The sequence below is a fragment of the Pithys albifrons genome, chromosome 1 (genome assembly GCF_047495875.1).
Source record: "Pithys albifrons albifrons isolate INPA30051 chromosome 1, PitAlb_v1, whole genome shotgun sequence".
NCBI lineage: Eukaryota > Metazoa > Chordata > Aves > Passeriformes > Thamnophilidae > Pithys > Pithys albifrons.
Window position 1 is genome coordinate 111,520,426 of NC_092458.1, and position 17,832 is coordinate 111,538,257.

General features: G+C 36.2%; 1 protein-coding gene across 3 annotated transcripts in view; it reads left to right on the forward strand.

The window, feature by feature from the left end:
- CADM2 (cell adhesion molecule 2) overlaps positions 1–17,832 on the forward strand; it is a 601,907-nt gene that overhangs the window by 496,795 nt on the left and 87,280 nt on the right. For all 3 annotated transcript variants that reach the window (XM_071563511.1, XM_071563530.1, XM_071563521.1), the window contains one exon: positions 14,123–14,213. In XM_071563511.1, coding sequence (XP_071419612.1) covers positions 14,123–14,213 — 91 coding nt within the window. The remainder of the gene's footprint in view (positions 1–14,122; positions 14,214–17,832) is intronic.

A 17,832-nucleotide genomic window follows, 5' to 3' on the forward strand; every position in this document is an offset into this window, starting at 1 on the left:
ATGCATCCATTGCTTTGCAGTTCTCTATTCCAAACAAGCAAGATTTGCATTCTTGGTATAACGATTTTATCTTAGTATAATTTGGGTGTTTGGGAGTGGTGATACCTCAGAGATCTCTGGAATTTGTGGAAGGTGGCCAATATCTCAAGCTTAAACCCTCTTTCAAGAGTAACATGGAGTCACAGATGCAGTGGTACATTCCCTGGCATGGCTCATCCTATTGTATTCTGTTCATAACAAATGGCAAAGAAAATTTCCCTTTGAGGAAGCAGAATTGTTTTGTTTCAAACCAATATACTCCTAGTGCTTTTGATGGTTTTAATGCTTTAATTGTTCAAGATCCTTATATTTAACTCTGCAACACATTTAGGCTATGTATTCTTTTATTGAGGAAACAGTCAGCTGTCAATGTCGTACAGCTGCCTAAGCTCAGCCTTTTGGAAGTCACCAAGCCATAATCAGACTGTCATCTCTTATCAATCATTCTAGTAATGGGACAAAGCCAGATATGAACAAAGGACCACAGGAGGGAAACCCAGAACAATTTTTTTTCTTTTTTTGAGTGATTTATAAGGACTGTGAGTGTCTTCGCTTCAGCCACCAAAGAGTGCCGGGTTTTCCTCCAGCACTGGTATGTTCCAAGGATCTTGTTTATACGTGTTCTTTTATCCTTAGCAATGAAGTGCACTTCCCATCCCAAGTTAATGGAGGGTAGTAGCTGGTTAGTGTAAGATACCACCAAGCATCTTGACCACCTGGGCTTGACTGTCTCAATATTGTTGTCAGGGCATTCTGTCTGTACAGAACAGGAGGGAAGTAGCTTGAACTGTTAGACCTCAGCTTTTCAAGTGGGTTTCTGTATCTTGCAGCTTAGATGGTCTTACTGATCACAGCCACTTTTTGTTCCAGTTTAAAAGGCAAGAGGGCTGTATTTTCTGTGTGATGTCTCTCACAAAGCCTCCCTCTCTGATCACAGACAGTCTGTTCAAGCCTAAGCAAGCACAGTTTTCCTTCACTAAAGTGAAAACCTGTGAGTTGTTTAGATCCTTTAAGAAGCCCTTGAGGAACATCTAGATGTTTTCTTGAACATCAGACCTGAGTCTGAAATAGAGGTACTGTCTCAACTGATGGTCCCATCCTTTAGATGTCAACTACCTGAGAAGTGTTCCTGCTTTTCTCTTTCACTGACCTTTGGAATGAAAAAATTTCAGTGTCTCCTAGTTGACTTCCTGTTATATAAGTCTACTATTTACACACATTCAGGTTCCTACCTGCTACCAACCCATGCTGTGGTACTCCAAAAATCCCAACAAGTTAGGTTTTGTTGGTTTGGTTTGGTTTGTTTGGTTTAGTTTTTTTGTTGTGTTTTGTTTTTTGGGGTTTTGTTTGTTTGTTTGTTTTTCCATTCCTTAATCACATTGTGGATGTTAATATGGACAATAAATATATCTAATTGTTACTACATACTTTGATGACCACCTTTCCATTCTATCTCCCTTAAAGGAAGGATATTTCTATATTTACCAGTGTAAGGTGCAGTTAAAGTTGTAATTAGAATGCCATTTAAAGATACAATTTCAGTATATGTACATCATTGAATGAAAATTAAATAAGGAGATATTTAGTTACATAGCTTAATAATTATGTAAGCAGTGTTAATAAGTACAATTATATTTTTAAATGTTTCATATTAGTAGATGCTTGAAACAAATGAAAAATAAAGGATAGTTACTGTAAACAGTAAAGAATATCTATGATTATGAAAGTTCACTGCCACAATTTGCATGTTTAAATGAGATCAATTAGGTTAATGATGGATGAAAATAAGAAATCCATGATTTAAATGCAAAATAATTCAGAAACTTATAAGTCCATTTACTGCCAAACTTTCATCTTTCAAAGGGGATATTTAGTTCAAAGTGTTAATGTACAATCCTGACCTTTACCATCTGGAGATTTATGTTCAAATATGGTTTACAATTGAAATATAATCTAATATAATTTATTTCTCTGTAAAATCTTCTGTAGAAAATCCACAGAGTGGCTTGGCTATTCTGCACAAAATCTGTTGTGGGCAGCTTATTCCATGTGCTTGTTGTCTGACTCAGAGAGGGATCAAGATGGCTTCAAAGGAAGTTTGGGAGGGAAGGTTTAATGATATTAAACATAGGACATTCAGGAAATATAAAATAAATATAATTACCTTTCAAGGAGTGAGGTTTTAGGCATAAGACACAACTTATAGTAAAAGGATTGAGAAGACATAAGACATGGCTATGCTGGGAAATGGAGCACAGTGAGGTCACTGCCAAACCCATTCCAATACATATTGGAACTGCACAGTGCTTTGCCATGTGGAGACAAGAGCTTCAGTCAGAGTGGTGATGTTTACCAAGGACTGAGCACTGATGGGCTGTTCTCTGTGAAGGGAAGGCTGGGGACAGAACCTTACAGATGTCACTGTAGGCTTTGGGGGTCACAGAGTTAATTTGGTCATGACTCGTCACATGTCATTATCATCAGCAGAAATCCTCACAGCACGACAGTCAAACCACTGGCGGATATCCTTAGGTGGACATAAGGAAGAGAACTAGTTGGTTCATCTGTTAAAAGGCCAGAAGAGTTATGAAATGGTGTAAAAAAAGCAGTGCAGCCTATTTTCTGTAATGATAAATTTTTCTCTACGTAAGGAGGTAGGTAGGTCTATTAAAGACAGTCCAGCTGTTGTATCCCCAAGACTGACTGACTGATTTTTGAAGCTCCTAATCTAAGCAACAATCAGTCACTATAAAAGGGATTAAAGAAATCATTTCTCTGCATTGTATTTCATAGATAAATGCTTGCATGGATGTATCATCAGTGTATTAGATGATCTATGTTAGAGATACATATTGGAAAGTTGAATTTATAGAAAAACTAGAAAACAAGTATTTAAGTATACTTCTCATAAATACTTTGTATCAGGTAGCACTAAAAGGGCAATAAAGACTGAATGACAGTCCAGTGCCTGAGAAATTCCATATCAGGTCCCAGCTGGTGCAGAAATTTTTCAGGCACATGACTAAGATCAATGAAGCTCCATGCTGCCTTCAAAAGTATGGTTAAAATATCTAGCCTAGACTTGGTGCTATTTCAGGTGGGATTGTTTTAAAAGGACACTGAAAAATACAGAATCTGTAATAGTTCACAGCCCAGGTTACCTCTCTGGTCACTTTCATCCTAATGACAGAAGGACAAAGGTGTTTCAGGCCTTCTCTACAGAGTAGTCTGGGCTGCTTATTTCCAAAACTAAAGACTAGCAAGAAGGCAAGAGAGTTTGGGGGAAAACATGTAGAGATCATTAGTAGAATCTCTCAAGGAACTTGCCCTTCATGAGCATGTGGTATATAAGAAGCAAGTAAAATTTTCATGCTCTGAAGCAACTGCTATTTTTATATAACTGTTATTATTGTTATAACTGTTGTAACTATTATTATTATAACTGTTATTTTTATATATACTAAACTTTTATAGTGTTCACTATCTGATATGAATATCAGAAAAAGTCTTGAAAGGAGTGTTTGGGATGCTGAGCATCCAGAGTTCTTACTTACTCCTTCAACACTTTTGAAAGCCCTACAGTTCTTCGGCCATTTTCATGATAATTTAAGTCAGACATAACAGAATAGTGAAGGCCTTAAGCAAAAGAATCTGAGGATTCAGAAGATGAAATTAGATTAGAAGGCCATGTGCTGTCTCAAAGTTAGACATTTCTTCATAATGTATGTTGTTTAAGCACAAGGCTTTTCTTTGTCTTGTTTTTTGTTTGTTTTTTTTTCTTTACCCCTCTTAGGTGACATGGTAAACATGACACAAAACGTAAATAAATTGGAAAAAGCACAGTGTAAGTCAGTGGAGATATTAAATGGAACAAATTGTTTAGTCTGAATAAGTGGCTTAACAGAAATAATTAAACAAGATGAAAGTTGTAAAACTAAGCTTCATTGCTTGCTCTCACTGAAGAAAACAGAACTGATCTGCCAAAGAAAATATTATTTCTACCATATCATTCATGTGTGCCCAGGACTTACTGGGTAATTAAGAAAGCAGTGACCCATTCTGCAATAGCACATAAAGGGGAGTAGCTTTTGTTACCTGGTGCCAAATACCTTCGTGAAGGGGCACACATTGAGGACTGTGGAGACAGTGCCACTTAATTCAGCAGGGTCTACTGATATGTCCAGCACAGTGCTGACATTTATCTCTGCCTGTTCTAAGGCCAAGCACAAAGTAGGTAAGAATGATAAATGAACACATGACCTGACAAAGAAAGGATGAGGTTGTAACACATTTGAAGTGGAGCAAAGCGGAACGTGGAGCTTTGGCAGTGTACCTCCATCTTCTCATTCCCCCTCCTAAAACCCCAAACCACATGTTTTGTACTATCACGTTTTACTTCTTTTGTTTTAGTAATTGTGGTGAAGGAGACTGGTATGACTGGCAGGTGAGATGTTGAGACAAATACTATGAATATTTTTAACAAAGTACCAAATAATCAGTGTTCACAAAATTAGTAATCTAAATGGTTTCCTGCAAGATTGGTACTTGAATTCAGGCACTCATGTGTTATGAGTGTCAGGAGGGAATATTTCACTGATCAATCTTCCTGTTTCCCCACACTGGCATCTGGCTTGTTATTTTCATCCAGGAGAATGTTTTTACACTCTGGTACAAACTGTTATTATTTTTTTCTTCAACAAACATCGTTTGAAAATAAATTAAACCAGATGAGATTAAGGATGACATAATAGTCATCAAAGAATCTCAGAAAACAAAGGGATCATATGCTGTTTGTGGTCCTGCTTGACTGTAAAGCAGTTTTTAAAGGAGTGTAAAAAGAAGATACTGGAATATCCATGTGGATATGGTACCAAGTATTCACTTTTATCAAACCCAAGTATTTAGAGAACTATCATGAAACTTAATTTTACAATGTTGTTGAATACATAAATACTGTTGTTGTGACACAATCATTTGAACTAGATTGTCTCATCCACAAATAGTACTAATAAAATAATTTGTCAGATACATAATACTGAGTTTTTCTCTCATCCATTTAAGCAGTGAGTTATTATTTCTGTTCTAATGCACAGCATCAAAATTGCTGTATCTCCCAGGGTATTTCAATGAATACCACAGGCAAGTCTTTTGCTTATTCAAAGCAATAGGGCACAGACAGAAGCCATGGTACTTGTCATTTACAGAGTAAGTTGGATTTGGGGGAATGCTGATTCACAGCTGTAGGATGCAGGCAGCTGGTAAGTGTAAAAGCTATTAAAAATGGTGAGCACTTTCACAGAGCTGATTACAGCACTCCCCTCTCTCTTCTTTCATATCTCATTTGGGATATCCAATCTGATGTTTATTTTTCTGCATACTAGCATAGTTTGTCCTTGGAACTTCCTTTCAAGGTCTTTTTCTTTCCTTCAGAAACATGTGGCATAGATTTTTTAGAAATATTAATAAAATTATGTAGGAATACAGAATTTCCAGGTGGTTTTTTGTAAATGCTAGCATTGAAATATGAAATATGAAAATATAAAATATGAAAATTCTGATCTTCTCATGCTTTCTAAAGGGACAAAAAAAAAAGTACCTGCAACTGTCCTGTGGTTACTCCAGTGCTAATTAATCTAGAAGGTAGATACATCATCATTTTCAGATATCTGCTTATTTTATGTTTGCATCTGGAAATGATGGAAAGGTTCCAAGGAAATAAGGGAGAGAAAAAACATGCTGAAAAATGTAGAAGGCTGTGACATAAATAGATTTCACAAACATGGATTTAAAAAAAAAAAAACAAAAACAGACAAAAATGTGTAGAAAATAAATGAATTAGTCTCTCAGGAAATACTTTTAAAATCTTATCATCTGGCAGCCATTTATTACCAGGGAGCAATAATCTTTTATTATCGGGCTGTTAGATTTTTATAACATTTTTTAAAATGATAGCACCAGAACTGTTGTTGTTCACTGCCACAATAAAATATCTGCAAAATTTATGGAAGCTTTTCAATATTCAGGAGGTTTGTGGTCATAAAATAAAGCTATGAAATAAAGACATGCTGTTGGTAGCTCATAATTTAGCTAAACCTGTAAGAAGAAAAATATGTTTTAATGATTCGGTTATAGGAATTTAGACTCTAGTACAATGAGGAAATTGTGGTAAGTGTGCAAAAAAAAATAAACAACAAGGTAAATAAATTAATTTAAAATGGCAGATTAAGTCTGAGTGTTATAGATCCACGCAGGAGAGGCTGCTGCACAAGGCTGAATGATTATGTCAGATCTTAGAGTAGTCTGGGAAAATCAGTGGATAATGGCAGGAAGGTGGAGTTAATATTTTCCTTTTGGTGACAAAGGAAAATCGTGAGTTTTCCTGGGCAGTGGCAATTGCTGGCTACACAGACAGCTTGAAACAATGACCTTCAGTAACAGAAAGGTACCTATTCATCTTTGGGGGACAGTGATATTATGATTTGTTGCTCTTGGGACTCTTGTTAGAAATAATGCAGCAGGTGATGGCAAGAGAAAGTGCAGTGAGTCTCACCAACCTACCAAAGCATAATTTCATATATTGCAACAAGGCATAACCTACTTGCTGAGAAGATGAGAATCCTCCTGTTATTCCTAGAAATCCCAACAAAATTTCCTCTAAAGAGGATGATAACTCTAATTCCAGTGCCTTTGCCAAATCACCTGGCAGCCATGACATGGATTTTACATGGAGCTCATCTGAGTGGTTTCCAAACTGGCAAGGAATTGATAACACGTTTGCCTGTGTTGCTGAAGGTCCATGCAGTAACTCCTGGCATCCATGGGAAGCTCACTGAGCACAGTGGCAAGAACTGCTGCGTCACACCAGCAGAGCTCTTTTCCTCAAGGGATCCACTGCCATATTTCAAATTGTTGTTTCTAAAGCTCAGTTAGGTTGTTAAATGAGGCCTTTTCTTACTAGCAGTACTTTTAAGGCTTTTTAAATCATTGTGTACAGAAGAAAATTTCTAGTGACAAAGGTAATTAAAAACCTCTGGTCATCATCCTAAGATTAAATAAGAAGGTAGTATCAGGGCTTTTAGGAGGCATTGTGAGCACTTGCATCCTCTGACAAGCACAGCAAGTGATATATTTGCCCCTCACTGTATCTTTCCTGTGTCTTTCCTATTACTGTTAACATAATTTGCACTCAAACAGTAAGTCCAACAAGGATCACAGATTTCATTACAATAAACTCAGCTTCTTACTGCAGCTAGAGAGATGTTCATAACATAAACTACAGAGAGAGAATCACCTTCAGAGAAAATATGCATCAGAATCAAAGTGTTCTGTTGGAGGCCTAGGGTCAAATGATGTTAATGAGCTGTTTTCAATTATTTAGAACACAATTAGGGACAGGATTGCATTTGCCCTGGTTTTGAAATAGGCACCTGACAATTTCTCTGCATGGAAACTAATCAGATAGGAGAGCCTTTTTTTGGAGGTTTAATATGTTTGTGGTATATAATGCTGTATGTTTTTGTTCACAACAGGCCAACATTTGACCAGCTGTGCTTCCTTTTCTTTCTACCATTTTCGCAAGGTTTAGCTCCTCTGGTACTACTTTGAACTTGGAAGACTAAGTAGGGCACTGTGAAAAAAAAAAGTACAAATCCCTCATGTTTTAAGAAAGAGAGATTTAGACAGAATATATCACACTGATGTGTGGCATGCATAGAGGAAAGAACCTGGCCAATAGATTTTCTTTTTTTTTGAACCCCAAAGACTCATAAACCAAAATAATTCAAGAGATTAATCTTTCTCTATACACCTTGTATATATTGAACCTTATATGTTACTGTCACCAAATGGGATATTTTTTTCTGTGCCAGGTCTTTTAATATCCTGCAGACTAGAAAAAAAAAGCATTCCCTGATGTAGGAAAAACATTGGAAGCCCAGAGAAATGTGATTTCTCCTTGACACTTTCACCCATTACCTCAAAATTATGTGAACGAACCTGCTCAAAACTAAAAGTTGAGACCAATACTACTCCATGTACTGATAGTTACTTAAACAGCAAATGACCTTTTTTTTTTTTTTGGTATATAGATTTATTATTGGACTGCTTTGATCATGACAAAAAACATGGTAGCCATGTACAAAGAGAAGATCCAAACATTTGGCACAATCACTGTATAGCATGCAAAACCAGAAATGGATAATACTACAGGAAATTTTAATTGGAAAGTTATAGAACCCACATCTGCTGTGATACCACTTAACTTTGAGAATTAGGAGGTACAAACTACATGCAATAAACACATTTAAATACCCAAAGATTTGAAAGGGCACTGTACTTCTTATAAAATAATAATGTGGAAATATAAATGTCCTAGCTAAATATACGTTTGTTACCAGTTTAGACAAGGTCTTCTTAAATTTGGGTTGGTATTAGTAAAATATCTAATATCTGCTTCTGGCACTGTGGTTACATTTAATAATTTTATTCAAAAAAAAGTTTAAACTTTAAAAATGTTGCCATCTTTGACAAGTAAGGATACTCTGCAGGCCTTTGGAAACAAATTTCAGTAATTTTTTTTGCATGTAAAGCCCGAGAGTGGATGTACCAAAAACATCCAATGCTAAGAATTGTCACATTCCTAGGAAATGTGAGGAGAATATTAAATTTGTATGAGTTTTCCTTTTTGTGAATATCCTAATCTGGCTTCAGAAAACTTTTTAAAATGTAAGATGAAGGGTAAATTCTATGTTATGTTGGCACTGAATGTAAATAAAAATTTGAACAGTGCTGAGTTACTTGAGGAATTCTAATTCATTATGTAGAATGGGTTAAGATTTTTCTAATACCTGTTGGTTTTTTTCAGTGTGTCAGAATATCCTACTTCTTCCAAACTAGGACATAGGTAGGAATAAAAAGCTTTTTCAGATTCAAAGTGAAATCTTAGTTCAAAATCTGACTGGAAGGGAGACCTTAGAATCCCCAACAGACCTCTGCTACTGCATGGGAGGTCAGCACTCAAACCCCTGCACTCTTTGAATCAGATCAAACCCTGAATGCACAAACTCCAAAGGGTTGAATGTTCTGATCTCTGAATTACTGTCAAATGAGTATTTTGCTGGATCTGATCTACTTATTGTGAATACTTCAGTACTCAGTGGAGTAAGTAACCTCTTTTTCTCATAAATTCTCATAAATTAGAGCATAGTCTCTAATAACTAAACCTGATGGATTGATAGCCACTTCCCATAAAATCGAATTATCTGTAAGTGAGGGAGCGTAGAAATGCCTTCCTAAGACTTGGGGTTAGAGCAGACCTCTAAAATACAGAGTGCTGAAGTAAAGGCCCCTTCTTCGGGGGTGAATAACTATCTCTGTAAGTGTAAAGGTGTCCTTGTCCTGTTCTGCTTTCTGGAACTTTAACCACATTGGAAGAGGGTTGGGGTTCTGAGTTTAATTTTCATATTAAGGTATTGCATTTATTTCTTTAAAAAAGCCCCTATAATTCAGTAGAAAACTTGAAAATTATGAGCCCTGACTTGGATCTCTGTATCTGATACATTACTCCTTTGTAAGATTCTGCAGAGGAGAACCACTAAGACTTTTTCTGTTAATCCTGCTTAGCCAATGAAGGCTAAGATTTGAGCAACATATTTACCTGTTAATAAAATGTGCAGAAAAGTCCAGTGGCAAGTAGTTTATATTACAGCTAAACAAATATATCTATCAAAATTATCTGCAGAAAAGACTGATCTTTGAATAGGTGCATTTCTAGCACTCTTTGAATTGTAATGACTATGAGATCACAATTGTTTCTTCTCCTGAACAGTCTGCGACTTCCAATAGTCAGTTTTCAAAAGTCCTAATGAAATGCAGGTAAGATAGATACAAAAAATAATCAAAATTACTTTTTTGTTATCTCAGCACTAAGAAGAAACTAGTAGAGATTAATTTTCTGATCCTGTTGGTGACCTCTTTCATGATCTTAAGCAAATTTGTTTACTTTTATGAACTCAGTTTTCCGTTTTTACGCTGTGGTTCTCAAGGGTTTGCGTGTATAGTAAACCATAACTTATCACATGGGAGTCTTCCAGCAGCTTTCATGTGATTATTTTGTATGAGGAAATTTATGTGAGAAAATGTATATGAAGAAATTTAATCCTGCATGTAACCCGATAAAGGCTTGGTGATAAAGTAATATAAATACATACTGAAGTATTTTGTTTTACTTCAAGCAATGTAAAAACAGCAAGTGCGTTTTGAAAACAAACAAACCTTTAAGCATTGAAGATCTGATTAACAGCAAAGGTCTAGTGATAAGAACCACCTTTATTTTAAAATAACTTCAAAGAGATTAAATTATTCAGTAAAGCAGTTCCACAAGGTGTGAATGTTGCCACTAGATATTGCTAAAAGTACAACAAAAATCATGTTTTATAGTGTTTAATTTTTTCATGCATCAGATAACATTCATTATCAGTGTCAACTGGCATCAATTTTCCACATGCATTTACTGATTTTGTGTGTTGCTGAAGATGATAGAGCCTGATCAAAAGTCTTCCCAAAGGTTTGAAATGTTTTTTCTGGTCTTATGCAGCGAGGAGTACCCAAATCCTAGAAAGGTGGATAAAGTAGAATCAGTCAATGGGACTTTGGTCCACTGAATTACAAAAGGGTATTTACCTCCCACCACACCGTGCCATAGTCCTTATCTGTAGCCACTGTGAAGCTAGTGTGTTCAGAAGTTAAAAAAAAAAAAGCAGATCCTGTGCACATAGCAAATAGAAGATACCTTTTTATGTGTGTAAGACATGTTTGAGTCTCAATTCAGACTGGCAATCAATTGCAGCTCAGAAGTACCTCATTACTCAAGCTAAAGACTGGAGAGCTCCTACTGACGGAGATGCATGTAAATAAAAATGTCACTGGGTACTGAAAACAGTGGATTTCACTGTGAAGTCTTGTCATGTTGCACTCACATAGACCACTGTGGTGTTTTTTATGGAGTAGGCTTTTCCCAGAGCTTGTTCTTTTTGGAGTCTTTATCTTCTCCCTAATGCTGTTAGAATTCAGGATAAGGATGTATTCGTAGGTATTGTAAAGAAACTGTAGTCAGCAGTGCCTTGTGCATAAGAATTCTGCTTTGAATACTGATCTACAATATTTTAGTACCATGAAATTACTGGGCTAAATCTTCAAAAAAGATAGAAAATATTAAAATTTTGGTAAGTTTAACTGATGTAAATTGGTATGCTTTTACAGGCTTTAGAGGAGGAGGTGCAACAAATCTGACTCACACAAAGAAACTCCTTTCTTCCTTTTGGGTTTTTTTGGTTGCAAAAGTATGGGGTTTTGGACATACCTTGCTTTCCATAAGCTTATGAGCAAATTGAAAAATAAATCAACACCTTACTGCATTACAGTTCTTGATTTTCTTTCCTTAGGCTGTTTCCTAGTGTTGCTGGTGTTTGGTGGAGATCTGGTGATGCTCCAGTTGTTATGATTAATACTTGTAAGTGTGACAGCTTAAAGCTCACAGTATTGATAGAGTACATTTAGACTTTTCAAATTCTTCTAAAATGAGCAGTCATACCAGGAGGTAGTATTTTTTGTGTTCTGGAAAAACAGTAGTCAGTAGGGTTTTATCATCTTTGTTAAAAATACGTATTTAGGTTGGTCTTGATTTAATTCTTCCAAGCTTTCTTCTCATTTAAAATATTTATGTGAAAGTAGAGGACAAGCTTATCTTAAAAGTTTTCCCTTTTAAATGTATACTTTAATTCTGGAGAGAAAACAAGCATGGCATGGAAACAAAATGGAAACAGTAACGCTGAGAATAAAGCACTCAAAACAGAATATCTAGTTTTTGAAAAAGAACCATTAATAAAATGAAAAACATGTCATTTGTTAGCTTCCCTAAAAACTATATATTAAATTAAACCCTGTGTTTCCAGTTTTAGTGAAACAAGAAGTTACCATTTAGGTCAATTAGGAGGGAAAACCACTAGGCATAATATATTTTCCTACACTACTTCATTGTGCATTAGAGAGGGAACCAAAATTATAAGACCTTTCCTTATTCTCTGTTAGCAAGCTCTGTTTAAAAGTGCATGGAGAACAGAGAATTGTCTGGTGTATTAAAGTAGAAGTGTTGGGGAAAACAGCACTGCATTGATCCATGCAAATGAAAGCTTAATTCCCTGAAGTCCCTCCTCTTGTATCTTATGTGGGTCATTTACAGCATTGCATAAAATGCTGATAATTTCTTAAATATTTAAGGCAGTAATGTTAGCTAGATGGGCCTTTAATTTCTTTCTCCACCTGTGGCTGTCATGATTAATTCCATCAAAGTTTAGCTCTTTTTCATATTTCTCTGGAAACCTCTTGATCTCATTGCATTAGTTGTCTCCCTCCCTCAGTTAAATTCTTCATATATTCCTATCTGATACTAATTTGCTCCTCTGGCTCAATGTATAGTCAAGAGAGTAATTTATTCATCTTCAACAGCACTGCTGAAATCACAGAAGTACTTGATGCCCTGATTTATTAAGGCACTTGAGGTCAGTGCCTTAAGCATGTGCTAAAAATGAAGCAAATGCCAGCATGACCTCCAAAGGATTAGTCACCTGCATAATGGTTTGCAGGGTCCTTAAAAATATGAACTTTGGAACAGATTTGCTACTGGTGTAAGGTTAGTGCAGCTGTACTGGGAAGAGAAATGATGCTGACAGTACTTGTAGTGGAATTATAACGAGTCTACACTAAGCCTTTCCCTTTTCTTGTCTTATGCCATGCTGATACATTATGATATGTCATAAACAAAAATCAAAAGTTAGACACTTTTTCATCATTTTAATTGTTCATATGCCATTTAGTGTTTGACAGGGCTATTAACATCTCAATAAAGAACTATATAGTTACAGCATATCTTTTTTTTTTCTATTTGTTTTTGTGGAGTCATTTTGTCATACTCTTTCACATTTGCTTAATACAGGCCATCTGTGGTGTCACTGCTAATGAAAACAGCAATTGCAAATTGGATGAGACAAAACTTAGATACCCTAGGTCTGCAGGTTAAAGTGTTTTGTATTAGGAACCTATGGATGAAAAAGAATGTGTGGAATTTAAGAAGTGGGAAACTGGAAGTTTTTCTCACTGTGACAAAGAACTTTTTTTTTCTTTTCTTTTTACTTCTTCCTAAGGAAAGAAAAAACAACCTGTGTTATACAGAGATGTTCTTTTCTTTATCTTTTTGTTCCTTATAATAGGTGCCGCTTTAACTCCTGTGTTGACTATGAGAGTATATCCTTGCAAGCCAGCTGGAGAAAAGTTTTTAAAACTTAAATATCTACTTCAAATGCTTTATTCTACATGAATTCACAGTAGCTATACTGTGCATCTTTTAGCAATTAAAATTATAAACCAATCCCATCATATAGGACAGATTGCAGACTTTTCTGTAGTGCTTTATGCAGATCTTTGAAACATACTCTGCAAATTCTGTTTAAAAAATGTTCTGGTTTAGGGGCAGCATTATTGCATTTCAGAAATAATATCCTGTAAAATGTCTGTAACAAGGTATTTTATCTGAAAGACCATTGTAGCTTTCTTATTATGAGTTTCAAACTTCTGCAACAATAAAAGGGTTCTTATTCAAATGTATACTTTTGTATTCATTCCTCTAATAGCAGCATTCCATCATATCAACATGGAAATAGACAAACAATTGCATAGAATACTTGTTATTCATCCTCAATATTTTTTGTTTTGTTGTCAGAGATCAGACTTTGGAATAGTCATATGGAGTATTTGCATTGAATACAGAAATAAAAAGTTATTTCCTCTGAGTATACATGTGCTTTCTATCTGTATTTTCTAGGGAGATAAAAAGTTACTGGTTTAGTTACATTGGTCATTTTTATTACCTTCCTGAAGACAATGGAAATTGCACAAGGCTCCATATGAAACAGTCTCAAAGTGTAAATTAAATATATGATTTAGTCTGTTGTAAATAGAGAAGAATGTACTCCTAGATAATAAATTTTTTTTGTGTATATCAACAAGTTGTCTATTTTTTTCTTCCTAGATACACCTTTAGTTAAAATCATTTCTTCCAATTCATGGCCTGAAGAAGGACAAACTATAATTTTGACTTGTGAATCCAAAGGAAAACCAGTGTAAGTGATTTAACAAGTAATATGTTTTGGTTTTTTTTTTTCTTTGTTATTTTACTTATTCTGCTGTGACTGCAATCCTCAGCTGCAGAAATCTGCTGCTTTTGTCTCATCCTGGGGTGTAAAGTAATCTCTGCTATTGAAAACCCCTTGAAGCCTGTCTTCATTAAGTGTCTATAGAGGATTGGTCTTTTACTTTGTCATCTGTTTTAGTTTTCAGGAAGAATTCCAGCTGTGAGATACGTTTGTTTGGGGTTTTTTTTTCTGGTCAAGTATATCAACCTGAAAGATGTGCAGGCTTAATCAGTCACTGTTTACATCATTGAACTGATGATAGAATAGGAAATGTCTCATGAAAATTTTCCTATATCAGCTAGCCTCAGAGAAAATATATTGAACTTGCTGGATGCTTTGCCTGTCATTTACAGGGAAATTTGAAGTTTAATGATATGTGCAAGTTGGCTGCCTGTTTATACCAGAATTTGGAAAGATGTAGCCTGCTTTAAGAATATAAATTGTTTTACTTGAAAATTAACATCTCTGCAATAAATATCTTCAAAGACAGATCTTCAAAGACTAGCCCTTGTACAGAAACTACTATTTAAATAGACTTCACTCTTGAAAACAGCATCTTCTCAGAGGAGCTGTTATATATTTACTCATAAGGATACATAAATAATTCAATTGCTTAATATTCAGCTAATACAAATCAAGTTTCTTAAATATTGACCTTCTGCTCAAAAGATCAATATATAGTGGAGTGATGATACAGCTTTCAAACAGTCTTGCAAATGGTGATGCAGTAATACTTTGGGCCTAGAAAAGGTGCAAATTGCATGCCAAAAGTTGTGTCACTTATAGCCGAATTTCTCCCTGGTGTAACTTTAGTGACTTTATGGAATTGCTTTATGTAGGAGCCTGAAGTCAGATTTAGGTCAAGTCTGGCATTTAAGTCCAAAATTTGTCTTTGGAAAAGCTCTTCTGAGTTATGTCTGGCATCATTTAAACTCCATAGGTCCTTTTCTTTTTATCTATGATATGCCTGCATCATTTTAAAGGAACTCCTCAATCCAGATCTTGACTGGGCTGAGCAGCTCAGCATCTAGAATGTGCTTCTAACCTGCTTGCGACAAAAACAAGCATGATTAATCTTACATGATTAATCCAATTAGTCTTAAATTATGTTCAATGTAATTGGTCTTCTGCTTACCTCTGTACTATTGACATAGTGTGTGTTTCTGAGATAGATATCTCTGTAGGTAACACAAAGTTGTGAGCCATTTCTTGCTTTTATAAGAGGCTTGAAGGGGAAGGAATTCTCCATCTGCTTAATACACTTTGAGCATTTCCCTAGGTATCACGAGGTACAGAGTCTGCTTCCCCATTATGTTCATATTCAGCAGAAGATGTGCAAATGCTTAATATTAGAAAAGAGGTCAGCCCTGATTGCCCTCAGGGAGTTGGCTGCATGATATTTAGGATTTTCCCTGTCTCGCTGTTTTCCTCATGACTTAACAGGTGACAACTACATACAAAGTCTTCTCTTTGGCTTATAGACTTCAGGCATCCTAGCCCCAGGTGCTTGATTTTCACTATTCATCTAGCATTCACTGCAGGGAAAAAGATTAGAAGTAAGGCAGTCATTATGTACTTTTATATTTTTAATTACCTGTTGTTCATTGTTGGAAGGGGTAGCTTAGCCCTTGAAATTTGGAGTCTATTTTAATAATAAAGTTTAAAGGTTATGGGTTCATTTCTTCTGTCTTTGTAAGACACACAAATTCAACTTGTATGTAATTTGTACATTGGGAGGAAGGAGAAAGGAATATATAATAGCAACTGGGGATTCTAGTCCTCCAATGATTTCACCTGCCCCTGAGTACTGCAACAAGCAGGCACGATGCTTTTCGGTTTCAGAATGTATGGGAATGACTTCAGCTGTCTTCAAACATCTGCACAGCAGGAATTTACATTTCAGCTGCTCACTTGGGCTTCCCTTTGCATTCAGTGGAGAGATTTAGGCACTGTTATGACAGACTGAGTCTGCTACTTCTTTTCCACTAACCACATGGATTTTAGACACTTAATTTGGTCAGATAGCTACCTCTGTATGTCAGGATACCAAATACAGACATCTAAATGTAGACACATCACCTTTATATCTGTGTTTAATTTTGGCTTAACTTTGGTAAGATGCATCTTGCTTTTTCCTATGGGTTATAACCACATTTTCAAAATTGTCCCTGAAAATGGGTGACCATTTTTTGTTGGGTTTTTTTTTTTTCACATGCCATAGACTCTGTCATGGTTTAACCCCAGCCAGTAACTGAGCACCACCTAGGTCCTCAATCACCAACAGGATCAGGGAAAGAATCAGAGGAGTAAAAGTGAGGTAACTCATGGGTTGGGATAGTTTAATAAGCAAAGCAAACCCAGGCTTATATGCAAAGCCAAAGAAGGAATTCATTCACTACTTTCCTTGAGCTACCTCCAGGTGAGCAGTGCTCTGTCACAGGTCGTGGTGACTTTGGAAGACAAAACACTTTCTTTCCGAATGCCCCCCACTTCCTCCTTCTCCAGCTTTATATACTGAGCATGATATCATATGCTCTGGGACATCCCTTTGGTCAGGTGGGATCAGCTACTCTGGCAGTGCCCTCTGCCACCCCAACTCCCTGTGCCCCCTCAGCCCCCTCGCTGTTGGGATGTGGTGAGAGGCAGAAAGGGTCTTGCTCTGTGCAAGCACCACTCAGCAGTGAGGGAAACATCCCTGCATTACCAGCTCTGTTTTCAGCATAAATCTAAAACACAGCCCCACACTACGTACTATGAAGAAAACTACATCTATCCCAGCCGAAACCTGCACCTTCTGTTAATAGAAGAGATGATTAATATTCTCAGATATTAGATTTTATTCCAGACCCCTCTATTTGTTAGTTATTTCTGAAAACAGTAAAAAAATGTGGAATTGTTATGTTTTACCTTGACGGACACAATATTTTCTATTTGGCACACATCGTGTTATAGATATACTTCGTACCACTAGGAGGCACTAGTTAAATCATATTAATTAAGATGGAACTCCAATTGAAGTGTTTGATGATTTATTATTTTTTTAAAATAAAACTCTGCTGTATCCTTTGTGGATTCAAATGCAGACCTCACATGTGGCTTTGAAAGGGCAGCCAAATAAAAACTTCACAACGGAGAATTATCAAGGCAGGGGACCTGTATGTGGTAGCCTTTGGGGCACAAATATTTTGCCAATAAATGTACTTCTAATTGCCACAGGAACTGCCAACATCAGCTGCTCTGTATTGCTTCATTAGGTCAGGCTTTCACAGTGCAGAGCCAGTAATAAATAGGCATCATCCTGGGAGCAGTTTGCAGTTGCTTAGCATGAGAAACAGTAGTGTCATGCTCCCAACCTGCATTGTAATTACCTTTTGGCTTGTAGAGAGAGAGAAATTGGAGAGGTCCACAGAGCCCAAATGTGTCAGTGTCACAAGGTAAGTGATAAACTCTGGGCTTCATGGAGAGTTCAGAGCCAGCCATGGTCCTTCACAGCCATTTGCACACCATGGGTTAATTTCTATATAGTGTCAACTTTGTTGCAGTTACA